The sequence below is a fragment of the Suncus etruscus genome, chromosome 4, assembly GCF_024139225.1.
Source record: "Suncus etruscus isolate mSunEtr1 chromosome 4, mSunEtr1.pri.cur, whole genome shotgun sequence".
In the NCBI taxonomy this organism is placed as follows: domain Eukaryota; kingdom Metazoa; phylum Chordata; class Mammalia; order Eulipotyphla; family Soricidae; genus Suncus; species Suncus etruscus.
In genome coordinates, this window is record NC_064851.1 from 5,171,394 (window position 1) to 5,196,964 (window position 25,571).

The 25,571-nt window shown below is 54.1% G+C and overlaps 2 protein-coding genes across 2 annotated transcripts; both read right to left on the reverse strand.

Annotated features, from left to right (window-relative positions):
* Positions 1–2,357: 2,357 nt before the first annotated feature.
* On the reverse strand, positions 2,358–6,981 carry SSTR3 (somatostatin receptor 3). Its single transcript, XM_049771636.1, has 2 exons — positions 6,816–6,981; positions 2,358–4,057 (listed from the first exon to the last, which is right to left on the reverse strand). Exon 2 carries the CDS (start codon positions 4,020–4,022, stop codon positions 2,763–2,765), a length of 1,260 nt encoding a protein of 419 aa, XP_049627593.1. The 5' UTR covers positions 4,023–4,057; positions 6,816–6,981; the 3' UTR covers positions 2,358–2,762.
* A 5,840-nt stretch (positions 6,982–12,821) lies between these two features.
* Positions 12,822–23,190, reverse strand: RAC2 (Rac family small GTPase 2). The gene is made up of 7 exons (XM_049771775.1): positions 23,080–23,190; positions 20,119–20,190; positions 16,229–16,346; positions 15,538–15,600; positions 14,912–15,071; positions 13,219–13,351; positions 12,822–12,895 (listed from the first exon to the last, which is right to left on the reverse strand). Exons 1-6 carry the CDS (start codon positions 23,112–23,114, stop codon positions 13,221–13,223), a joined length of 579 nt encoding a protein of 192 aa, XP_049627732.1. The 5' UTR covers positions 23,115–23,190; the 3' UTR covers positions 12,822–12,895; positions 13,219–13,220.
* Between the last annotated feature and the right edge of the window lie 2,381 nt (positions 23,191–25,571).

The window sequence follows — 25,571 nt, forward strand, 5'->3', positions numbered from 1 at the left end:
TGAGCTCCCTTTAAAAGCTTATTGCTTACTGGCCTGCCTCCTTGAACCTGATCTCTACCCCTATTGGCCACATATCACTGTCTCTCACAGTGCCTTACCTTCTCTCTGGCTGAAGGATAGGCACATCTGGCCAATCACGGCACGCTACACACTGAGTCTTTGGTGATTGGCCTTGGGGAAGATGATGTGACCCTGCTGCAGCCAATAGCTTTCTTCCATGAGATTTGTGCTTTGGGAGATGTAAAGATTTTGCATCATGGTCCATAAAAGATGTGGTCGAGGCCTGTTGAAGTGTCTTCCATGGCCCACCCAAGGTTGAAACTCTGGAGGCCATGCATAGAGGCCTGGATACACAGAGCTGATGAACAAACAGGAGAGGTGGACTCTAGTGTACATTCACAGCCCCCATCAGCCACTTGGTGCCCAGTGGAAAAATCAGCCAGGTCTCTGCTATAACCATGTGTTACCATCTTTATTGACAGGAGCTGGCGCAGAAGCAGCAAAGGATTCCGTTGGGGTGCTCCCACTTGGCCCAGGAGCCGGGAGCAGAGATCGAACCCAAGCAGGTTGGAATAGCAGGACACTCTTCACCTCTAGGAACCCCAGATCCTCCTCAGGGAGGTCCAAGACGGGGGGTGAATTACCATCACAGAAGTTCTGGTTCTGCAGATTTCTTCCCCTCTACTGCCCACCTTGGTCCCATCTCATGCCGGTCTCACACCTGTGTCCTATACCATCTCCCCAAACACCACCACCACCATCACCAAGATCTGGAAACCACGGTGAGGTGACTTGAGAAAACCTAGCAACAGGTGGGACACCCCCACTTTCTAATTCCCATCTGTCGCAGAGTGCATGATAATTTACCCCCAAATGACTCACAGGTCCCACAAGACCTTAGGGATAAATTTAAGGCCAAAAAGTCACCTCCAGTGATGGAAACTGAGGCCCAGACCCTCAGTGAGTGAAGAGCCAGGTATCCTAGCTTGGGATCCCGGAGCTTTGCCTGAGGGCCTCTCTGCCCTGTGTGATTGGGCTGTGCAATCCAGCCCACCTGCCTCTTTGGGAGGGAGAGCAGGTTCACTGAGGCCAGACCGATCTTTTCTTCTCTGAACCTCTCAGACCTTTATCTACCTTCTGGAATAGAAAAGAGTTCTGTCCCCCGCTTGTCAGGAGTGTTCCCCTCTCCACAGTTTCTTAGGCAGCAGAAATCCCTTTCCCCCAGAGCTTCCTCCTCACATGGTGGGCTTTCCCTGGGGGGCTGCCAGGAACTTTCCAAACATTTGCTTTCTCACTTTTGGTGTTTTTTAAAAACAATTATTTATTTGAAGCTTCCCTAGCAGTGGCCAGGGATAACTAGAGTAAACACATTATAGTCAGGAGATCCTATGGTACTAGGGATCAAACCCAGGGACCTTCACCCACCAAGCATGAGATCCTTCATTTCTATATGTGTTCTCTTCCAGGCTTAACAAAGAAATTTTTTTTAGGTTTTTTTTGGGGGGGTCACACCCGGCAGCACTCAGGGGTTACTCCTGACTCCAAGCTCAGAAATCGCTCCTGGCAGGCTTGGAAGACCATGTGGGATGCCGGGATTTGAACCCCCATCCTTCTGCATGCAAGGCAAATGCCTTACCTTCATGCTATCTCTCTGGCCCCTTAACAAAGAAATTTTACTTTGGGATCCCACCCAGCAGTGCTCATGGGTTCCTCCTGGCTCTGCTCTCCAGAATCACTCCTTGGTGGTGCTCAATGGACCCTATGGGATGCTGGGGATTGAACCCAGGATGACCATGTGCAAGGCAAATGCTCTCCCCACTGTGCTATCTCTATGGTCCTTCTCTCTCTGCCTTGGTTTGTCCTCACATTGGACTAGGCACCTCCTGAGCTTAAGGTCAAAGTCTCAGAGTGGATATTTTCTCTTCACTCCTCCTCTCACCTCCTCTCTCTTCTCCTTTCTTCCTCTCTCCTCCTCCTCTCTTTCTTTCTCTCATCTCATTTCTCTCTTCTCTGTCCTCTTCCTCCTGCTTCCTCCTCTTCCTCTCCCTGCCACCAGGGTTGAGGCACCCCTCATGGCCCTATCAGCCTCTGGGAGGGACAGGATGACCCTGCTGTGAGGACCCTCCTCAGCTACCAGGCACAGCAACAGCAGCTTTGGGGAGGAGTTGTTCTCCCCTCCCAGGGGATGAGTGAGGCCCCAGGGTTCCTCTGGCACTTATATTGGAAAATATAAGTACAAAATGGCCCGCAGGGCCCACTGAGCCCAGCAAAGAGCCCCTGAGCTGGACTTTTTCCTCTTCTCCTGGATCCAGGAGCACTTGGGGGTGAGCAGTATCTGCTGATGTAGCTGCTCAGCACCTGGAAGACCTGGGAATAGAAGTGCAGCCAGTGGGGAGACCTATATGGGGGAAGCTGAAGCAGCCTCCACCCCCAACAAAATCCAGGCCTGCCCCCTGAAAACCTGGGACCCCAGCGCTTTTCCTGAAACTGTCTCAGAGCCCAGGCTGTTTCCCAACAACCAAATTCAGGGGCATCCCCGGGAGGCCCTCTGACCTCTCAACCTTCCAGGCTCCCAGACCTCTCACCTGGGAGTGCTCCTTCCTGCGGATGATACTCATCCCTGAGTCACAGAGAGTGCCAGGCCCAGAGAGGGAATGCGCCTCAGTGAGGGTCCCACAGCAAATGGAGTGGGGCTCAGTCCTCTGGGACGTTGGCACCACCTTGGGTTCATCTCGGGGCCACACCTGCCCTCTGCAGGGCCCCTAGAGATAGCTGGTCCGCAGTGTCCCTGCCTGGTCCCCAGGACGGTGTTCCTGGGGCAAGAAGTGATGCCCCTTAGCCCCAGAGCCACTGGGCAGCCTCTCCTGCCCGCTGGGGCCGGGCTGCGCCATAATCTGGTTGACCTGGCCGTTGGCCTCCTGCCCCTCTCCTGGCTTCCGAGTCCCTTCCTCCGCCTCCTCCTCCTCCTCTTCCTCCTCTGTCCTCTCTGGGGGCCCCAGCGCCGGCTCGTGGCTGCGTACCCGGCGAGAGGGCCGCAGCAGGATTCGACGGAAGCCCTGCTTGAAGCGGTAGGAGAGGAAGCCATAGAGGATGGGGTTGGCACAGCTGTTGGCATAGGGCAGTGCCACCACCAAGAAGTAGAGGCCGAAGAAGGCCGGTTCCTCAGGCAGTGGACACACCACGTTGACTATATTGAGCACGTAGAAGGGCAGCCAGCAGAGCACGAAGAGGGTCACCACGGCCACCACCATGCGGGTGACGCGTCGCTCCGAGCTCCGCCGCCTCTGCTGGCAGGTGGGTGCCCGCACCCTCCGGCCAGCCGAACGCACCTTGACCACGATGAGCAGGTAGCAGAGGCAGATGACCAGCAGTGGCCCGAAGAAACCCAGCGCCGCCGTGTAGATGATGAAAGCCGCTCGCCAGGCGGCCGCTGGCTCGGGCCACTGCATGTGGCATGTACTCATGCCACGGGGCACCCCCGAGAAGACCACCACGGGGAGCACCACCACGGCCGATGCCACCCACACGGCCGCACTCACCATGCGTGCCACGGGGGCCGTGCGCCAGCGGGCCGAACGCGTGGGGTGGACCACGGCCAGGTAACGGTCCACGCTCATCACTGTGAGGCAGAAGATGCTGGTGAACTGGTTGATGCCATCCACGGCCATCACCAGGCGGCACATGAGCGAGCCGAAGGGCCAGTAGGAGAGTGCGTTCTGTGCCGCCAGGAAGGGCAGCCCCAGCATGAAAAGCTCGTCGGCCAGGGCCAGGTTGAGGATGTAGACGTTGGTGACCGATGGGCTGGCCGTGTGGCGCAGCACGACGTAGATGACCAGGGAATTGCCCAACAGACCCACCACGCACACCACCAGGTACACCAGAGGAATGAGGATGCCGCTGAGCGCCAGCCCGGCCACGCTGGGCGCCACTGATGCGTTGCCATCTCGGGGCCAAGTCCAGGAGGAGACGTTGTCTGGCTCAGAAGTGACCGGTGTTGGGGAGGAAGAGGCCAAGATGTCCATGGTGAGGGGAAGGCTGTCAGCAAGTAGCTATGGGCCTAGGGGAGGAAGGATACAGCTTGGTTAGGATCCACCAATAGTTTACTTGTCTTGGAAAGTTTGAGGTCTACCAGATGGCCACCTGAGACTCATCTGTTCCTCTCTGCTCAGTGCCAGCCACTAGAGGAGGGCAAGTCCCCCCATTTCTCAGATGAGGAAATTGTGTCTCAGAGGGGTGAGGCAGTGATCACCCTGAATCTCAGCAAGGGAGGGGTCCCTGGATCCTCAGCAGCTCCATGACTCCTGGCATGAGGGGGAGGCACATCCCTGTGCCAGTCTGCACATCCCTGGGCAGAACGTGTGTCCCCAACTCACAGTTAAGTCAGCTCTTTTCTCTGCACCACTCGACATTCTGGGAGTGCAACATCCCTGAAACTGCCCCCCCCCCAGCCTCCCGCAGAGTTAGGGATTCCAAAAACAACTGCTTTTCTTTCTTCTTTTCTCTTCTTTCTCCTTCTGATGAGCACAGAGCCAGGAGTAAAGTCCTGAGCACAACTTGTGTGATAAAACAAATAAACAAAGGTGGAATGAGCATCTTGGAGTGAGAGAGAGCCCAGCACTCTGCTCGCATCTCCAGGGCTCTGGGTACCAAGCCAGGTGGCGCTGAGTAACAAAGATGGTCAGGGCTGTCACCCTGAGACATAGGGGCACCCCTTCCTGCTCCTCCAAGCCCAGGTGATCCTACCTTGCTGACCTCTTCCCAGACATTTCTCAGGGTGTAGCTCCTAGATCCTTTTTTTTTTTTTTTTTTTTGGACCTCACCCAGCAGTGGTCAGGACTTACTCCTGGCTCTGCGCTCAGGAATCACTCCTGGCAGACTCAGGGGATCATATGGGATGCCGAGGATCAAACATGGATTGGCCGAGTACAAGGCAAACACCCCCCACTGGACTATCGCTCCGGTCCCTGTCTTGAGGCCCCAGCAGCAGGTATGAGGTTATCAGGCAGGGCAGTGGGGAGGGGGGGCTGTGCCAACACCCCGTCCTCTGTGCCCAAGGCTGGAGTCTGAAACTGGCCACCAGGAACACCCACTAGGGCTCTGGGGGTGTCTCTTTGGGCTCTGTCTTTGGGGGCCACTCTGGATGGTGCTCAAGGCTGACTCCAGGCTCACTCAGGGATCACTCCTGATGAGACTCGAGGGATCCTATGGGGTGTCATAGATCAAGTGCAACGCAAGCTCCTTTCCTGCTGTACTATCTCTCCCACCCCCAGCCCCCCTTTTTGGATCAACTTCATCCCCCAGACTTGAAGAGATCTAAAAATAAAATCTTAGATGCCTGGAGAACCGAGTCCCTGCTCATCGGATCAGTGAATCAGAAATCAGGATTCTGGGTGGTTTGTATGATCCCACTGAAACCTGAAATAGTGGGGTGTAGACCCCTCTCAGAGTCCCATTGCTCATCTTTTGTCCTTTTCCTTCAGGACCACCTCCCAAGCTTAGATTCCGGGGTCCCCAGAGAGCTGCCCTGGGCCATCTACTGCTGCTGATGCTGCGGGAGGGAAGGAGAGAGGGAGGAGGTACCAGACCACTTTGCAGGCTGCAGGGAAGATACTCCTGATGGGAGCCTAAGGAGGAGCCCCAGCACAGCCCCCCGATACTCCTCCCCCATTCACTGCAAACCCCTATCTTCCCAGCACCCCCAAAATACCTTGTACACTGTGTCTGTCCAGAGAAAAGGCACTGAAGACTTTGCAGATCCCCATCCTCATGGCTGGTCCCTGAACCCCCAAATGGGAGCCTCCTTCTCCTTAGGGAGCTACATCCTAGGCCTGCTCTGACTCTTGCGGGGGAAGGACGTGCCTGCCTGTCTGGTTTATCTTTGGTACAAGCCAGCCTGGAATGTGGGGGCGGCCTCCTGGGAACTGCTCCAGGGATGGGGACGCAACAGCTGCTGTGAACCCCCTCCTTGGCCCTCTTTAGGGTCTATGGAAACCCCCCCGACCATTTTTCATGTCTGTGCCCTCTTTGTGCTTGAGAGGACCCCAAGTTCTCCATCTCTTTACTCTGAACACCTGGAGAGATACCCAGGGTCTGGGCATGGGTCGTTCCGCCATTTCTGGGGTTTCCTACTCACAACCTGACACCCTGTCTAGGGTTTAAAGGGGAGGTCACTGGAGTTCAAAGGGGTGCAGTCACTTGCCAAGGGTCCCCCAGATGACAAAATGCTAGGGGGCTCATTGCTGGGAAGCCCCGGGGATATCCCCCGAGCCTGAGCTGGAGATGGAACAGGGAGCACCTTACATTCTGCTCCCTGGCACCTCCGGTGGGCATTCTGCATCCTGCCTTGATCCTCCCCTCAGAACCCACCACTCTCACAGCCCCAGCTAGTGGGGTGCAACCTGCAGTAGTGAACCCCACAAGCCCTGAGAGCTTGGTAAATGGAAGGGGGTGGATCTGCGGATGTTGCTAATGGCCAAGTGACCTTGGGACAGTCCCTACCCTTTCTGGAGCTCAGGCCTCACCTATTGAAACACAGGAAGCCACCTGGTCCCATTCTGTCCAGATGATGAACCCCATCCCACACGAGGCCCTGAGAGTCTGGGACTCCCGGTGTAGGATTTGGGTCGCTTCTTTTTGCGCTTCTGGCATTCCAAGATTCCAGAACTGAAGATTCTAAGCGAGAAACAACCCCCCCCCAAATATACACACCTCCTATAGCCCACTAGGAAGATGCCTCCTTGGGTCTCCCCCCTGCCCCAAGTTCCCCCAAGTTCATTCCACCCACCACCACCCCGCACAGACCTCAGACTCCTTACCTGCCCATGGGGTCAGGGTCTCCCTCCGTCGTTGGGTCAGAGCAGCGCCTGTTGTCATGCCGCAAGTCTGGCTCCCCACAAAGCCCCAACGTGCTCCCTGAGCACCCCTTGGCCAGGATCCCTACCAGCTCCCACTGCTTGCAGATTCTATCAGCCCCCCTCGGCCCACGGCTTCCCACACAGCCTCGCCCATCTGGTCTTCGGCCCTGACTCCCCAGCACGTCTGATGCGTCACCTCCACATCTTCTGGACACGTCCTGTGGGGGAGGATTGGGGGGGGCCAATGTGGGGGTTCAGCAGGTAGGTAGAAGGGGGGCCAGACGAGGCTGCCTGAGAAAGAGAAAAAGAATGCACAAGGGGGAAAGGGGGGGCAGAGAAGTGAATAGAAAAAGAGGAGAAAAGGGTTCAGTAGGAGGGAGAGAGAGAGAGAGGAATAGAGAGGGTGGAAAGGTAAAATGAGGGGGTGTAATGAGAAATGGTGGCAGAGCAAGGAGGAGGAGGAAAGATCGGAGAAGTGGGGGAGAGAGAGAGAGAGAGAGAGAGAGAGAGAGAGAGAGAGAGAGAGAGAGAGAGAGAGAGAGAGAGCGCAAGGAAGGAGGAGGAGAGGAGGTGGCAGGAGAGTGACAGAGAAGGATGGAGCCACAGATGGTGACAGGGAAGCAGGGAAGGAGGGAGCTGGGGGGGGGGTGTTGCGGGAGGGCCCCCCCCCAGAAGGGACAAGCCAGGTGGCCGGGAAGGAGGTGGACTGGGGGGGACAGACCCTGTTACCGGGGAGATTTCAGCCACCCACGCTGACCTTCGAGAGGAGGACTGCGGTGCTGGGAGCTGGGGCGCCCCAGAGACAGGCGCCCCGCGGGTGACAGCTGAGCTGGGTCTGGCTGGGCGGCTGTGGGCTCTGCGGTGCCCAGTCGGGGCTCCCTGCCAGCCTGCAGGAAGCAGACCCGCCTCGGGGCCAGTGAGGGGAGCGGGGTGGAGTGGGGGGGGCTAAGGGGAGATAGGACCTTCCAGGGTCCCAGTGCCCAGAGGCGGAGGAGAACGAATTTCCAAGCTGGTCAAAATGCAGAATGCAGTCATGAAGCTGGTTTTTTAACACCTAGCACTGCCCTGGCCAGATAAAAGGACTTTTTCTCCCTTTTCTTGTCTCCTTCCTTCTCTTCTTCCTTCCTTCCTTCCTTCCTTCCTTCCTTCCTTCCTTCCTTCCTTCCTTCCTTCTTTTTTTCTTTTTCTTTTTTCCTTTTCTTTTTTCTTTCTTATTTCTTTCTTCTCTCCATTCTTCTTTCTCTCCCTTCTTCATCTGTCTCCTCCTCATTTTCTCCTCTTCCTTTTATTTCTCCTTTTCCTCCTCCTTTTCCTTCTCCTTCCTTTTCCTCCTCCTTCGTATGGAAGCAACTTACTTTTGCTAAGTTCTCACTTCCTATCTTGGAGGCAAATGCCATGTCTTTCCTCTGTGGCATCCGTACCCAGATGTAGCCTGCAAGCAAGCAAGCTGGTGACCCCACCGTGCCATCCCCCACATCCCGAGTCAGCTGTCTCTGACAGATTGGTTCTCCCCACTCTGTAGGGTGCCAGGGTGAAAACTGGGGGACCCAGAATGGGCTGCATCCAGAACAGGAGGCATCTCCCCAGAGATGGGGAGTAGTGAGCTGAGTAGAGAGAGAAGTTTGGGGTAGAAGGAATAAACCTTGATTTTGGGGGTTAGGGCTGGGGAGCTAAAGGACAGGCCAAGCTAACAGGCATTTCCTTTCTTCTGTTAGGTTGCACCCTATTTTACTTAAAACAAAGATCTCTCCTGGTTTGTATTTGTTTGTTTACAACTTGGATTCACCCAAAACAAATATTGTCTTTTTTTTCTTTTTTTATTTAAAATACGTGATTACAAATATTGCCTTATATGTAAACCTGGGTGGAACTGGCTCGAAATAGCCTGAACTGGGGCCGGGCGGTGGCGCTGGAGGTAAGGTGCCTGCCTTGCCTGCGCTAGCCTAGGACGGACCGAGGTTCGATCCCCCGGCGTCCCATATGGTCCCCCAAGAAGCCAGGAGCGACTTCTGAGCACATAGCCAGGAGTAACCCCTGAGCGTCACAGGGTGTGGCCCAAAAAAACCAAAAAAAAAAAAAAAAAAAAAAAAGAAATAGCCTGAACTATATGTCCTTATTTTATCCTTAGTCCTCAACCTGGGGTGGTCTCTGTACTCAATACTCTGTACTCTGTACTCTCTGGTGGCCAGAGAGATAACATGGAGGTAGGGTGTTTGTCTTGCATACAGAAGGACTGTAGTTCAAATCCCAGCATTCTATATGGTCCCCCGAGCCTGCCAGGAACGATTTCTGAGCTTGCAGCCATGAGTAACCCCTGAGCGCTGCTGGGTGTGACCCAAAAACCAAAAAAAATAAATAAAAATAGAAATAAAAACAGTTCTGGCAGGCAGCTTGGGGGAAATACAAGATAGAAGACTGCCAGACTATAGGTGTTTCACCCTATAATCCACCTGGTTTGGATTATTTCATGCGCACCCCTGATTCAGACTCATTCACCTGGGTTTGGAGATATGGTATGTGGAGTGATTTTACCTTCTTCAACCTTCTGAGACTCTCCAGGGTGAGGGAGAAAAGTGGGAATAGAACCCCACACCTGCTCCTGACCCTTTGCATTTGCAATGCCCACCAATCCCCAGGGATCATCTGGCAGTCAGCCTCTCCCTCCCCTGGGCAACCGTGTTATCTGTAATGCAGTTATTTATCATCTGATTTTCATTTTAATTGAATATTAAATATGAATAACAGCCTGCTAAAAAGATTTCTTGCTGCAAAGAGCATCCCCATGGTCCTGGCCAGGTCCGCCACTGGTCCTGTCCCATCCATCTCCACTTAGGTATTTCTTTGCCATCTTGATGAATATTATGAATATTGTTTTTAAATCTCTCTAGTCCCCAATTTTACCCATTAGCTATTGATTTCTAGTCATGGTAGATGAAGATTTTAGATTCCTCCTTGCAGTGTGGGGTCCCAAGCAAGGGTCAGGAAACCTGGGTCACCCCCAGGTTAGGGCCTGGTACAGCTTGAACCCTGCAGTCTGCAGATGACCGTGGTCACCCCAACAGAGAGGCTGCACCCAAAGGGGGTTGGGGGAACCATGTGATCCCAGGGATTGAACTGGGGCTGCTGCAGTTGAGGCAACAGCCTGAACCCCTCTACTATCTCCCAGGCTTTTAAACTTCTTACACATTTTTGTTTCTTTCCCAATCTTCTCAATTGAATATAATTTTCTGCTAAATACATCTTCGGTGTTTCTATTATTAATACAGTGTAAATATAATTTCCTGCTCAGCTAGAAGTTAATAATTGCCTCATTTTTTATCTGTTTGACTTTAAAAAAAAAAATCTTCATTTTGTTATATACTCCTATAGCTTTATAGAAATCCTTCTGTGAGGGGGCCAGGGAGATAATCCCAGGGTTCAGGCACTTCACTTGAACATGTCAGTCTCTGACAACCCAAGGGACCCCCACGCACTGTCAGGTGCGATCCTTGAGCACAAAGCCAGGAGGAAACCCCAAGAATTGGGTATGACCCAAATAAAAACTCAGCAAAATGTGGGGGAGGTAACAAACCAACAGAACTTCGAGATGTTTTGGGTTGTTAGTTTTTTTTCTTGGAGACCCCAAACTTCTCTTTCCCCCAGCTATCTCACATGGCAAATGCTCTGAATCCCCATTTCCCACCTTTCCCCTGTATTAGAACTTTTTTCTTATACCCCGTATCTTTCTCTGGCCTGCCTTACCTCCTTATTTTGTTTCTGTACACCCTTTGCATCGATAGACAGATCAGCAGTGTGAACCACCCGTGGTGCATACCATCCATGGGACAAACCAGTGGACAAACCAGTGGACAAACCAGTGGACCAGCACCTCACGCTGCCCTTCGTGACCTCTGTCCTGTGTTTTTCTTCCATCTTTGTGCAAGGTAAATGCCCTCCCCACTGTGCTATCATGCTGGGCCCCTACTGGGCACTTTTTTGTTGTTGTTGTTGTTGTTGGCACAAGACAATGTATGTGCCAAGGTGGCAAACAAGTCCAGTCCTTCCTGGCAATGCCTGCGTGACATCCCATTGGCCAAAAGCCAAGGTTAAAGGTCAACATCAGGAGGAAATAGTCCACAGAGGTGGTAACTTGCATCCCTGGCTCCATAGCACCCTGCTTGGATGGTCTCTGCCTAGGTGAGGGAGGAGGGTGCCAAACAAGAAGGGCAAGGAATGAAGATGGACAAGGGACATCTCCAGGCTCTGGACCCTTCCAAAAAGCCTCCCCCCCTCGCCCTCTGTGGGGTCTGGGTCCTGCTCCTAACTCCCCTGGGTTTCCTCGAGCCTTTAGTTCTGCATCTCTCCTACCCCACTGCACCCCTACTGTACCCCGCCACAGAGCAGCAGGCACTTTGTTGGCCTTGTCTGATCTCTGTTCAATCATTTACTAGCTTCCATCTGCTGTGTTTTGGGCCCACTGGAGGCTCATAGGCGCAGGAAACTGTGTGCATTGGTGAGAGTGCTAGGTGTGCACGTGTTTTGCTGGGAATGTGTATACGCGTGTTGCTTTTTTATATTCTCCCATATTCTGGCTCCAGCTCAGACGAGTGGAAGCAGCGCCCTAAGCCCAGAATCTTTGCCCTTCCGTGCTGAGTTCACTTCCAAGCTGTGGAACAGGCACTATTCTGTGTCACCCTCTGGCTTCTGAGTCCCTCTGGAAATGGGATGCAGCCTGTCCCCGCACCCCCGGCTCCCCGCAGGACACGTGGTTCTTGGAAGGGAGCTTAATGGACCTGAACTCTCCTCACTGCTGAGGAAGAATTTAGGTCACAGCCTGTGGTGCTCAGAAAGCTACTGTCAGATCTGTGCTCAGGGGGTCAGTCCTGGAGTTGCTGCAAGATCATGCGATGCTAGGAATTAAATCAGGGTGGCCCCGTGCAGGGTAAGTAAGTGTCTTAACCTACACACCATCTTTACAATGCCTTGACCTTATATTGTTTAGATTCTTACTTGTTCCATTTTTTGTTTTTACCTCTTAAGATTGAACCTGGAAGAATAAAGCCTTGGGAGTCACCTGGCCTGAGATTGGCGGATCACCCAGCAGGAGAAAGAGCAGAGATTCAGGAGCCCGGCGACGCCATTTCCGCCCCTTGATTACTCGGCACCTGAAGTCAGACTGTTTCCAAATTTAAAACAATATATTTATTTCCTGCTGAAGCAGATTAAGGAAAGTTCTTCCATGGGCAACAGCTCAAATAATGGCTGGGAGGGTCTGAAAATTCTAAAATGCGGGCCCGGAGAGATAGCACAGCGGCGTTTGCCTTGCAAGCAGCCAATCCAGGACCAAAGGTGGTTGGTTCGAATCCCGGTGTTTCATATGGTCCCCCGTGCCTGCCAGGAGCTATTTCTGAGCAGGCAGCCAGGAGTAACCCCTGAGCATCGCCGGGTGTGGCCCAAAAACCAAAAAAAAAAAAAAAAATTCTAAAATGCTCACTCACTCTCGATCCCCGCGGAAGCAGAGCAAAGACATGAGCAGCAGGACCCAGGTTCAGGAACACCTGAGCCTCAAAACTCAAAGGGGTGGGCTTGTTTTCTGTGGTCTTCCAGATGGGAACTAAGCAGAGGAGAGGACTGCAGATTCTGCATCGAGTGTGTGTGCGGTGGGGAAGTGGAGTGGAGGTGGGGAACTTATAGCTGAGTGCAAGTGGGAACCAGCAAGGTGGCCGGGAGGGTCCAGAGGGGAGTCAGGGGTGATCCAAGAGCTGGTACCAGCCGCAATAATACAGTGGTGACTGAATAGGGCGTGGATCACCCCTCTGGTCTGGGCTCTGGTTAGGAAGAAGCATGAGGGGTTCGGGACATGTCATTTACAAATCCACCCCATTCCAGTCCTGGAAGGGGCACAGCAAAGGTCATTCATGCTCCATCATCAGGCATTGGGGTGGGGGGTGTGTGTGTGTGTGTGTGTGTGTGTGTGTGTGTGTGTGTGTGTGTGTGTGTGTGTGTGTGTGTAGGAAGATCACAGCCATCTGACTGGGCTTTTTTGCAGGGGATACCGCACCCTAGAAAAGAAACAGGCAGGGGAGTGGAGAAATGGGGTCACAGAGGGTTCACGGGGTAACCCCACAAAGCTCTACTCCAAGCACCTTTCTCTGCTTCCGTCACACTGAGAGACTGGGAGTACTCCAACAGCATCACACCCCTCCAGGGAGTGGGGTAGGTGCTCCCTGCCCCCCAAGCCCCACATTCCTCCTGACACCCCGGTTTTCTTTCACAGCTGGACCCAGATTTGCAAGCCACTGGTCCCAGTACCCTGGGTCCCTCCACCAACCTCTACTGAGACCGACCCTCTGGCGCACCCCCTGGCAGTCAAGCCCATTCCTACCCCTACAGGAGGCTGCAGGGTCGTTTCTGCTGGCGGGCGGGCTGGGGACAAAGGACAGCTCGGATGGCCTCGTCAAAGACGGTCTTCAGGCCGCGCTGCGTGAGCGCCGAGCACTCCAAGTACTTCACCGAGTCTATAATGGACATAGGGTGAGGGGCAAAGAAGGGTCTTTGGGTCTCAGCAGGCCAGCCCAGCTGCAGTCCCCGGGGGGGGGGGGTGACCATGGCCACCTCTGTGCCTCAGTTTCCCTGTGCTGAGATTGGCGTGTGGATCTGGGGGGACAGGACTTTCCAGGAGTCCCTGGGCTGAATGGGAGCAAAGGCTCCTGGGAGCAAAGGCCAATACCTTGCTCTTTGATCTGAAGCAGCTGCCTTCCTGCCTGCCTCAGTGGTTCCCAGGAGGCCAAAGACCCTCAGGGACCCTCGGAGGACCCAGACCCCAGCACCTTCTGAATGTGATGGGTCGCCACCTGCACCTCAGCTTGGCCCACCGCACAGAGGAGTATAAGGTTCGTGGTGGCGCTGCTATATGAGCACTGCGAGGGGAGTGGGGATTGAGGAGCTCCTGCATCTCCTGCAGGGAGCCCAGTCTTCTGGGTCTGAGGCTCATGGTGCATGGAAGGAGGACTGAGGTCCCTGGGGGATCCAATGCCTCTAGGATGAGCCAACCTGAGTCCCTTCAATGACTGCAGACTTTCTGGGAGGGGCCCTGCCCTGAGGTCCGTTTGAGAGTTGGAGGGACAACTTCAGAAGCAAGAGGAAAGAGCGGATAGGGGGACCTGAGCTCCCCCAGGAAGTCCCTTCTTTATGTTTTGTTGTTCAGGGCTACATCGGGCAGAGCTCAAGGACTGATTACTCCTGGCTCTGTGCTCAGAAATTGCTCCTGGAAAGGTTTGGGGGTTATACGTGGTGGGTAGATTTGAGACAACAGAGCTCCTAGTGCTGCCGGGGACCCAGGGCCAGGCCGGAGAAGACACAGGCCAGGAAGGTGGAGGCACTGCGGCAGGAAGGACGGACGCAGTGACTGTGGTTTCTCTTCCTGTGAAGGCAGCGAGTCCCCGCCCAGTTCCGGCAGCAGGAAGGGGTAGAGCTGGGGCAGGGAAAACATGGGGGCCTCACCCACCCGGGCCGGTGCCTGGGGTGGACATGGGGGCAGCTCACAGCAGGCCTGGAGGCTAGAGTCAGGCCACAGTCCTCAACTGCCACCCCCTGGGGTTGGCCTGAACCCCCTGGGGAGCCCAAGCAGGATTGTGCCACCCAAGGGACACACCTGGGTCTGCCACCACTTCTTGGGGTTCAGGGGTAAATTTGAGAAGGTGGAGCGCAAAGGAGACAGAAGGCAAGGGCCTCCCCTTTCAGACCTGCAAAAACACCTCCTCCAGGCAGCCTTCTTGGTAAAAGTACAGGCTTGGCTGGCTGCTTATGCTCTGAGCAGCGCCCTCCAGCGCCTGCTCTTTCTCTCCTCATGGATGAGCCCATGGGCAGATTGTTGAGGTGAACACAGGGTGGCCAGGACCCTCCCTTCCCTCACTCCCTCGTTGCAGAGAGAAGGTTAGCAACTGGCCCAGAATTACACAGCGAGCAGGTCCAAAGGGCACAGCCTGGCCCCCATTGCTTGTGCCCCAATTACCCTGCAGCTGAGTCAGGGACCCCCACCCCAGTCACCCCACCTCAGAGACTGAGCATCTCCTCACCGATCTCCTTGGCCAGCGCCAGGCCCTGCGGATAAGTGATAGGACTGAGCTTCTTCTCCTTCAGCTTCTCAATGGTGTCCTTGTCATCCCGCAGGTCCAGCTTGGTGCCCACCAGGATAATGGGCGTGCTCGGGCAGTGGTGCCTCACCTCAGGGAACCACTGGGTGAGGGAAACGCAGAAATAGAGTGATTTGAAGGGGTCCGGGACAAGAAGAGGAGTGGGCCTAAGATTGTGTGGGAAGGGGGAGAGGATGGAGGACAGGGGCACTGGGTTGTGAGGGATTAAATGGTAGAGACCGAGGGAGGAGAATATGGAGGGGAGGAGGTGGTGCGGGCAGGAGGCACGAGGCACTGCAGACAGGAACCAGAGGTTGTACAAGACGGGAAGTGAGATGGTGAAGACAGATCAGAGGCCAAGGAGAAGATTAGAAGGGGTTGTATCATGCTCAGTAGTGGGCCCCTCCAGAGCCCCTCTGGTCTCTGGGTGGGTCTTGGGGGACCCTCCATCTCTGCTCATGTTGTCTGCAGTCCCCTCCCTCCATGGGCAAACCAGAAATTTCCCCTCTTCCCTCCTTCCTTGGGGGCATCTCCTGATCCCATCCCCATCCATGCTCCTCGCAGCCCACCTTGGCCCGGACATTCTCGTAGGAGGCAGGGCTGACGAGGGAGAAGCAGATGAGAAAGACATCCTGGGGAGAGAGAAATAGGTCACCTGGGGTGGCCTGAGGGGTTCCTGCCCCTCCCCGCACACACATACACACATAAACACACACACACACACACACACACACACACACACACACACACACGCCTTGAGCCTGGGACAGGGCAGGGAACATCAGCAAGTATCACTTATCTTCTGGCTTTCTTTTTTCTTTTGTGTTTGTTTGGCTGGGGCCATGCCTGGCGATGCTCAGGGTTGACTCCTGGCTCTGTGCTCAAAATTCATTCCTGACAGTGCACAAGGCCCCCTATGGTATGTCGGGGATCAAACCAGGCCGGCTGCATGCAAGGCAAATGAGCTTCCTGCTATGCTCTCACTCCTGTCCCAGCCCTTCTGAGCCTCCCCCAGAGCACCCAGGTAACCACAGTCCCTATAATAGAGGGGAAACAGCTTGCAGAGCTGCCTGGCTCTGCCCTCTGCCCACCTAGAAACCCTCCTCACCAGCCACTGCCCTGCCACCCAGAGGGTGAGAGATCTAGATCTCACCCTTGAGGGTCAGAAACCGGGCAGCCAGAGAACCAGCGGCAGGCAGCGCCCTGCTCTCCAGGCTCAGGCTGACCAAGCAGCAGGATGGGGTCAGAAGGGTGTCGCACCGTCTGAGGGTAGGAGAGAGGTCGCAGGCGGTCATAGTCCTCCTGCCCTGCTGTGTCCCACAGGCCCAGGTTCACGGGTTTGCTGTCCACCATCACATTGGCCGAATAGTTGTCAAACCTGCAGGAAACAGACCAGCCAGGGTGAGGCTCCAGCCCAGGTCACCTGGTCCCCCTGCCCGTCCTGGGTTTGTTTATTTATTTATTTATCTACTTATTTGGTTTTTTGGACTACGCCTGGTGACACTCAGGGGTTACTCCTGACTATGCGCTCAGAAATTGCTCCTAGTTTGGGGGACCATATGAGATGCTGGGGGATCAAACCGTGGTCCATCCTAGGTTAATGTATGCAAGGTAAACCCCCTACCGCCTGCGCTACATTCCGGCCCCTATTTATTTATTTATTTATTTTCGTACCACACCTGTTTGATACTCAGGGGTTACTCCTGGCTAAGTGCTCAGAAATTGCCCTGGCTTGGGGGGACCATATGGGATGCCGGGCGATCGAACCACGGTCCTTCCTGGCCCTAACCCTTTAGCCACCCAGCCAGAGAACACTCGAAAAGCATCAGTTACTGGAAGAACTACAGAAAGCATGGGGTGTTTGGCCCTGGGACATCCAGTGGCACCTAGACTGACTGTTTCTTCTGCCCAACTTTTATCCCCATCCATCTCTCTCAGAGCAGAAGGAGTCTGAACCATCCAGACCAAGCTGGATCATTCTTTCCTCTCAATATTTGAGGGGGGTGGTGATGAGCGAGGACTCTGGGCACCAGTGGGCAGGACAGGGCTGGCTCTGCCACTGTATCTCAGGCCCAGCCACCACTCAGCACAGGTGGAAGGGAGCAGGCCAAACCCTGGGCTGCTACTTCCTCCAGAAAGTCTCCCATCCATGCTGCTCAGTGACAGCTGCCTATGCCAGAGGGCTCCTGGGAAACTCCGGTGACTTTTCTTTCCAGTAAAATCCCCTCATGCCTAACAAGGTGGGCAGCTCGATTTTATTTTTGCTGTTTTTTGTTTTGGGACTACATCCAGCTGCGCTCAGGGGTTACCCCTGGCTCTGTACTCAGAAATCACTCCTGGCTGTGCTCAGGAATCATATGGGATGCCAGGGATGGAGTCCAGGTTGGCCAAGTGCAAGGCAAGTGCCCTTCTAGCAGTGCTGTCGCTCCATTGCCATGAACTCCACTTTCTTCACACACAAAAACTCCATCCTGGGACTGTTAGAAGGATCCCAAGAGACCCAGGATGTCTCCTGCACCATTCATGGGAGAGGCAAAGCAATGCCATATTTGAAGGATCCCCCGAGCCCCCACTGGACCCTCCTCCTGGGACCACCTGTCAAAGCCCTGGGGCTTCAGGGGAGTAGCCCAGTGTCTGACTCCTGTGGGGGGTATTTGGGGGAATCTCTAAACCCCTGCAGACAGAGTCTGAGGTCTGACTTAAGTGCTTCACCAGGCCTCCTGACCATTTATCGGAGCACTCTGGGACTCAGGATCCCAAAAGGATCCGCCCAAGAGCTGTCCAATGGCAGGGACTGGCAGATGGAAAAGGCCTGCATGAAAAACAGCTGCAATTTCAGAGAGACTCATGGAGATGGAGCTGCTAGGGTGGGGCACCCCTAGGCTACATGCCAAGTTTACCATGGGCCCAGTGCTATTCCATACCCCATAGCCTCATCGTAATAGTGCTTGTTTCACAAAGAGGAAACAGGCCTAGAAACTGGCCATGCCAAGAATGTGGGGTTGTCACCCAGACACATTTCTATATTCCTGCAGCTCCAACCTGAGCCTGGAGTGAATGGGTATGGGGCATGGGGGCTCAGCAACCCAGCACTGTCTGACACCCCCTAGAGTCCCACCAAACTCTCAAAAGAAAGATGGATTCTGGGAACCAGAGCCTCTAAGATCTGCTTAGCTGGTGAGGTGGGGACAGGGCAGACTGGCCAGGGGAGGGGTGGACAGATCACTACTAGGACCCTGGCGTTGATACTTGGGGGGGGGGGGTTCCAGGGGGTTTCAGGGTTAGATATGCTGTAGTGCATGCAGATTCCTCGTGGCCCTCGGTGGAAACTTGGGGTAATGGTGGCAGACATCAGTTCAGGGCTAGAGAGATAGTACCCTGGTTACAATGCTCACGATGCATATGGCTACCTCATGTAGGGTCCCCTGAGCACCTTCAAGGATTACTCTCAAGCACATATCCAGGACCCCCCTCAATTGGATTCCTGTTCCTTAGCTGGGTTTCTCTGATTTTCCCTCTCCTCCCCTACCCCATGGGATGCCAGAACAATTGGAGCTCGGGAGAAATATTAGTGGGGGAGCCATGATACTGGGGCGCCCTTTCCTGTTCTAAATCTTGTTCTTGAATCTCCTGAATATAACAACGATGTGAGAGAGGAACAAATGAGGCCAGTGTCCAGGAACTGGCCCTGTGCCACCATTTTAGGGCCTCAAATTAAAAACAACAACAAAAAAACAATACCCTCTTCTTGTTGGTAAGACAAGGATAGAATGTGCAAGGTGCTGTGGTTGAATGAGGGGAGCCCCAAACAGCAGTTGGACTGCCCCGGTCTTGGGAATGATCCCCAATAGAACATGGGGAAAGCTGGAGCAGAGCAGAGGGACGTGTCTCTTCATTTTAAGGCTAGATCAGGAAAGCTTCCTGGAGGAGGCTCCGTAGAGCATCATTGACCATGGACATAAAAAAATGCAGTGAAGATGCTCCAGGGGGAGCACTTGCAAAGCACAGGGGTGCAGGAGCACAGGGTGGGCTGGCAGGTGCCCTGAGGGACGGGCATGAGGGTTTGATGAGGAAGAAGCAGGTATTTCCCCACTGGTGGACAGACAGCCCTAAAACTACCCCAGAGCAGGAAAATGGCGGCCCTAGCTCTGGGAGGCCAACAAGAAGGGCGGAAGTGCCTCGTCCTAGAAGGATCCAGGGTCTTCCGGGTCCAATTAAAAGGCAGAGCCTCAGTGTCCAACCAATAGGAAAGCAGAGCCTCCTGTCCACTAGGAAGGCAGGACCTCCAACGTCCAATGAGAAGGCAGGTCCCAGCTAAGAAGGCGGGGCGTCTGCATCCAATAGGAAGCCAAACCTTCAAGTAACAGGAAAGAGGGGCCTCGCGTCCAATAGAAAGGCGGGCCCTCCAATAACCACGCCCTCTATCAGCAGCCAATAGGAAGGCGAGGCCTCCAATAGCCCCGCCCACACCAACACCTCCGCATGCGTCCTGGTGTCCACAAGTTCAGCCTCTCTTCCCTGCATTCCTGCAAGTGCTTCTCTGCCTGCCCTCCCCTAGACCAGCTTTGGTGGTCCCCAAGTCCCCCACTCTGCACCCACACATGGCTCAGCTCACAGGAAGTGCCTGGAAGCTGATGTCTCTGGTGTCTCACCCCTTCTCCCTGCAGATGTCTCTGGTGTCTCTCCCCTTCTCCCTGCAGGTGTCTCTGGTTTCTTTCCCCTTCTCCCTGCAAATGTCTCTGGTGTCTCTCCCCTTCTCCCTGCAAATGTCTCTGGTGTCTCTCTCCTTCCTGCAGATGTATCTGGTGTCTCTCCCCTTCTCCCTGCAGATGTCTCTGGTGTGTCTCCCCTTCTCCCTGCAGATGTCTCTGGTGTGTCTCCCCTTCTCCCCAAATATGTCTCTGGTGTCTCTCCCTTTCTCCCCAAATATGTCTCTGGTGTCTCTCCCCTTCTCCCTGCAGATGTCTCTGGTATCTCCCCTTCTCCCTGCAGATGTCTCTGGTGTCTCTCCACTCATCCCTGCAGATGTCCTTGGTGTCTCTCTCCTCCCTGCAGAAGTCTCTCATGTCTCCCCTTATCCCTACAGATGTCTCTCGTGTTTCCCCTTCTCCCTGCACACCCCCACACACATCCCCGGGCCTGGAACTCACACGGTGGGGATGTATTCTCCAGGGAAGGCATTGGTGGTGTAGCTGATGAGAAGGCAGGTCTTCCCCACGGCTCTGAAATGCAGGAATTTGGAGAAACGAAGGTAAGGGTCACGGCCACTCGCTCCTCAGGCCTCTGTCCCACCTCATCTGACTCATTTGGGATTTGGGTGCTTCTTCAAGTCGAGATTTGGGGGTCCCACTGCAGACATCCTGATCCATGGGTCTGGGACCCGACTGGAGCTTGTATTTGAGGATGGAAGTTAAGGGGAGTGGGGTGGATCACACCCAGGGGTGCTCAGTTCTCTGTGCTCGAGAGTAATCCCTGACAGTGTTCCCGACTGTAATGTGGTACTGGAGATTCAAACCAGGATTCCCAACAGAGAGGAAATTTGTTTATAAACAGACTCTACCAGCTGGCCTGCAGGGAGTGGTGAGGGTTAAAAAGCCTGGAAGCTTGGGGTCAGAGAGATAGTACAGCAGGTAGGGTGATGGCATTGCATGTAGCTGCCCTGGGTTCAACCCCCCAGCATCCTATATGATCTCCCAAACCTTCCAGGACTAAATCCTGAACCAGAAATAAGACCTGAGCATTGTCAAGTATGCCCCCCCCAAATAAAACAATAAGCAAAAAATTTTGGGTGGGCAAAGGGTGCCCAGAATGATAATACAGTGGGAGGACATTTGCCTCGCACACGACTCACCTGGATATAATCCCTGGCACCTCATATGGTCCCCTGAACATCACCAGGAGTCATCCCTGAGTGCAGATCAGGAGTAAGCCTTGAGCACTACTACCAGGTGTGATCCCAAACAATAACAAAAAGCCAAAATACCCACAAAAACAAACTCTTCTACTCCACCATCAAAGGGAAGGAGGAGGCGAAGGGGCTATAACTTAGATCAAAGGGGCTGGTAGGAAGGGAAGAAAATAGGTTGTGGAGATGTTATCACGATTGGCACAGATATCACTGAGTGAGGCCCCCACACACCTGGAATAGACAGTAATGTCACAACCTGATAGTGGGTGCAATTAAAAAAAATGCTTTAGGGGCCGGAGTGGTGGCGCAAGTGGTAAGTGGCAAGTGGTAAGGCATCTGCCTTGCCCGCGCTAGCCTAGGATGGACTGCGATTCGATCCCCCGGCATCCCGTCTGGCCCCTCAAGCCAGGAGTGATTTCTGAGCACATAGCTCAGGTCACACCCAGTGACCCTGAGCGTCACTGGGTGTGGGTCAAAGACCAAAAAAATAAAAACAAAAAAAAGCTTTAGGCGCCTGAGTGGTAGTACAGTGGGGAGGCCGTTTGCCTTGTACACAACAGATCCAGGTTTGATCTCTGGCATCCCGTATGGTGCTCCGAGCCTGCCAGGAGTGATTCCTGAGCGCAGAGTCAGGAAGAACCCCTGTGTGCAGCCGGTGTGGCCTCAAAACAAAACCAAAAATGCCCAGAAAACACATTTGGACTTTTTTGGGGGGTTAAGCACACCCTGTGGTGCTAAGGGGTTACCCCTATCTCTGCACTAGGAAATGATTCCTCGCAGGCTTGAGGGACCATATAAGATGCCAGGGATCGAACTCGGGTTAACTGTGTGCAAGGCAAATCCTGTGCTGCCTGTACCTCAGTTTCCCATTTTGAAATAGCTCTCAGGAATGTGTGCTGAGAGCCCTTAGGAGGAACCCTTAGAGCCCCAAACCTGGCATCCAGTAGAGTCTGGGGGACCCAGAGACCTGGGTTCTAATCCCAGGAGATTTGGGCACATGACTCAGAATGTCCGTTTTCCCATACACAGTAAGCACTGACTAGAAAGTTCCTGTCTCCCTGCTCGGCCTCCTGGCCTGGGCAGTCCCCCTCGGGGACCGTGGGGGGAAGCGGCAGCCCTGGGGCCAGGCTGGGGCCTTCCCCAACTCACTGAGTTTTGTCACTTCCTATCTGGCCCCAGGAGGCCCCCCCCACTCCCTACCCCCGTGAAGGTGACTTCAAGTTGGCCTTTGCTTCCGCCTCCCCTTCCCCCCATCAGAAGCAAAGCAGAAGTGAGGGGCAGGAGAGCAGGTCAGGCTATGTCTGAGAGGCAGCAGCGGGTCACCAAGGGACCCACCGGGGTTCTTGGAGCGGCGGGCACCGCCAGGAAAAAGTGCTGGGTAGTATCGTCACTATTTCTTGGGCTGGATCCCAAGCATGTTGGCCTTGTTATCTTGCAAAGGGGGAAACTGAGGCCCATGAGGATCTCATAGGATCAATGAGAGGCTAGGTTCCTAGAGATATGGGAAGACCCCAGTTTGCAACAAACGGACTCTCCCCATCCTCTGGTCTCCTGCAGTTCCTTATCCTCCCCCAATGTCCCTCTGTCTCCCCCAGTTTGCACTCTAATAGACTGAGGGGATGCAGGGAAGGGCCTAGGATACCTTTTCCATTTTTAGAGAGTGTATCAAACCAGGTGATGCTTAGGGTGTACTCCTGGCTCTGCACTCAGGAATCACTCCTGGCAGGCTCTAGGGACCATATGGGATGCTGGGGACCAAACCTGGGTCAGCTACTTGCAAAGCAAATACCTTACTTGCCGTGCTATCTATCGTTCCAGCCCGGGATGCTGACATTTCTGAAGGATCCCCAGTGCACCCCTCATTCTCAGGGTTCCCCCTGAGGTTTAGACCAGGAGACGTTTCCTAAAGCCAGGTCAGCCTAGGACAAAGGCCAAAGCTCGGGTTCCCTCCCCCATCAGCAGCTGCAGGATTGAAAGTTAAGGTCCCAGGGGAGATCTTTTGCAGTTCTCGGGGGCCCAGACAACCCCACACCACTGGGACCCCTTCTACAGAGCCAGTTTCTGAAGCCAAAGGGCAGGAAAAGTCGGTGAAGGTCCCTCAGTTTACCCAGGGGGTCCCCAAGAGAAGACAGTCCTGGGGTCCCCCTTTTTCCTCAGGGGCTCCAGGGGTGTCTTGGTGGTCCAGGGCAGCTCTGGTACTCACCCATCGCCCACCACCACACACTTGATGGCCTGCATCGGGTTGGGGGCCTGGGCGCGCCGGGGCCAGATAGCAGGAGATTCTAGATGGTGTGGGGAGCACTGGGGTGTGGGGAGACAGTGGCGCCCCAGCAGCAGCGGCAGAGCGGGTGGGGTGCAGAGTGAGCGAGCGGGCAGGAGGAAGCGGAAGGGGAACTAACTTGCCCAAGAGCTGCCTCCAGCAGGTTGAGGGTGGAGCATGTAGGCTCAGGAGATGAGGGACCCCAGGTGCAGCGCTGGGGCGACTGCAGCACCCCAAACCTGGGGCCTGTGCTGGAGGGGACACAGGGCACCTGGTGACCCTCTAGGGGGGCTTCTCCTACCCTTGGGAGACCCGCCCTATCCGAGATCTTGGGGAGCCTGAGATCTGAGCATTCTACTTCCTAAGTAGCAAGCACTGCAGGAGAGCCTACTCCTACTGTATATCTAGCACCTACAGGATGCCCAGTGCTCCTCTCTGCCTAGAAGGGAGGTGAGTGGCTGCCCACCAAGAAGTGGGCACAGAAGAAAAGGAATGGGCCAGTGCCCAGTTGGAGGTGGGGACAGAGGGTACGAGGACCAACCCACTAGAAACCAGACCCCAATCAGGTGAACCCCAGTTCTCTCGATCCTCCTCACTCACTGTTTGGGGGAGCGACCCCAGAGCTGAGAGCTCATGAGGAGGATGAGGAGGCTCAGGTTTGCACACAACTCCATTCCAGGGATGGATTTCAGTTCACCGGTCCCGAGCCCTCTGAACTCTACCTGCCGCAGGGGAGCTGTGACCCTTCTGCCCTGCAACTACGGGGAAACTGAGGCAGTTGCAAGGAGAGTGCTGCTTCTGCCCCATTCTGGGGGGCAGAGTCCAGGAACCCCACTGGCACCTGTGCATGGCAGCCTAGGGTTTTTCCAGAAGCTTCCATCACGTCCATAGTCCAAGGGCTAAAATGGGATTCCCCCTGTGCTGAAAGGCAAGAGCAAACAGAACATGGTGGTGGCTCCCAATTGTCACTTACTCCTGCCAAGGTGTTGAGACACAGACAGCTCGAGGGAACCCAGGCCGGACACAGACCCCCAAGAACTTGAGGGTTTCTCTGGACCTGCCTGCTCTCCGGCAGTAGAAAGACAGTCTTTCCCGGAGAGATAGCATGGAGGTAAAGCATTTGCCTTACATGCAGAAGGACGGTGGTTCGAATCCCGACATCCCATATGGTCGGTCCCCCCCCCCCCCCCCCGTGCCTGCCAGGGGCGATTTCTGAGCATAGATCCAAGAGTAACCCCTGAGCGCTGCCGGGTGTGACCCCTCCTCCCCCCAAAAAAAGAAAATGAAAGACAATCTGTGATCATCAAAAACAGAAAACCCAGAGACTGAGAGGGATAGTGCCTGATCTGGGCCCTGGAAGGAACCAAACAAGAGCCAAACCCAAGGCCTAGCTAGCTAGAAGGTTCTCTTTTCTTTTCTCATTTCTTTTTCTTTTTTTTTTCTTTTCTTTCTCCTTTATTTTCTTTATTTATTTATTTATTTATTTGGGGGGGGGGTCACACCGGGCAGCTCAGGGGTTATTCCTGGCTCTACACTCAGAAATCGCTCCTGGCAGGCACAGGGGACCCTATGGGATGCCGGGATTTGAACCACCATCCTTCTGCATGGAAGGCAAATGCCTTACTTCCATGCTATCTCTCCAGCCCCTCTCCTTTATTTTCTTTTCCTATCTTTCTTTTCTTTCTTCTTTTCTTTTTCTTTCTTTCATTTTTTCTCTTTCTTTCTTTCTCTCTCTCTTTCTCTCTCTTTCTTTCTTTCTTTCTTTCTTTCTTTCTTTCTTTTTCTTTTTTCTTTTTTTTTGGTTTTTGGGTCACAGGGGTTACTCCTGGCTGTCTGCTCAGAAATAGCTCCTGGCAGGCATGGGGGACCATATGGGACACCGGGATTCGAACCAACCACTTTTTGGTCCTGGATCGGCTGCTTGCAAGGCAAACGCCACTGTGCTATCTCTCTGGGCCCTCTTTCTTTCTTTCTTCCTCCTTCTTTCCTTTCTTCCTTTCTAATTTCCTTCCTTTCTTCCTTCTTTTTTTTTTTTTTTTTTTTTTTTTTTTTAGTTTTTAGGTCACACCCGGCATTGCTCAGGGCTTACTCCTGGCTCTATGCTCAGAAATCGCTCCTGGCAGGTCTGGGGGACCATAGGGGATACCGGGATTCGAACCGATGACCTTCTGCATGAAAGGCAGAAGGCCTTACTTCCATGCTATCTTCTTCCTTCTTTCCTTCCTTTCTTCTTCACTTCCTTCCTTTCTTTTTCACTTCCTTCCTTTCTTTCTTCTTCGCTTCCTTCCTTCCTTCTTTCCTTTCTTTCCTTCCTTCCTTTTCTTTCTCTTTCTTGCCACATACAGCAGCAGTCTGGGGCTACTCCTGGCTGTGCACTCAGGAACTACTCCTGAGTAATTCAGGTTCAAGGGACCAAATGGGATGCCAAGGATAGA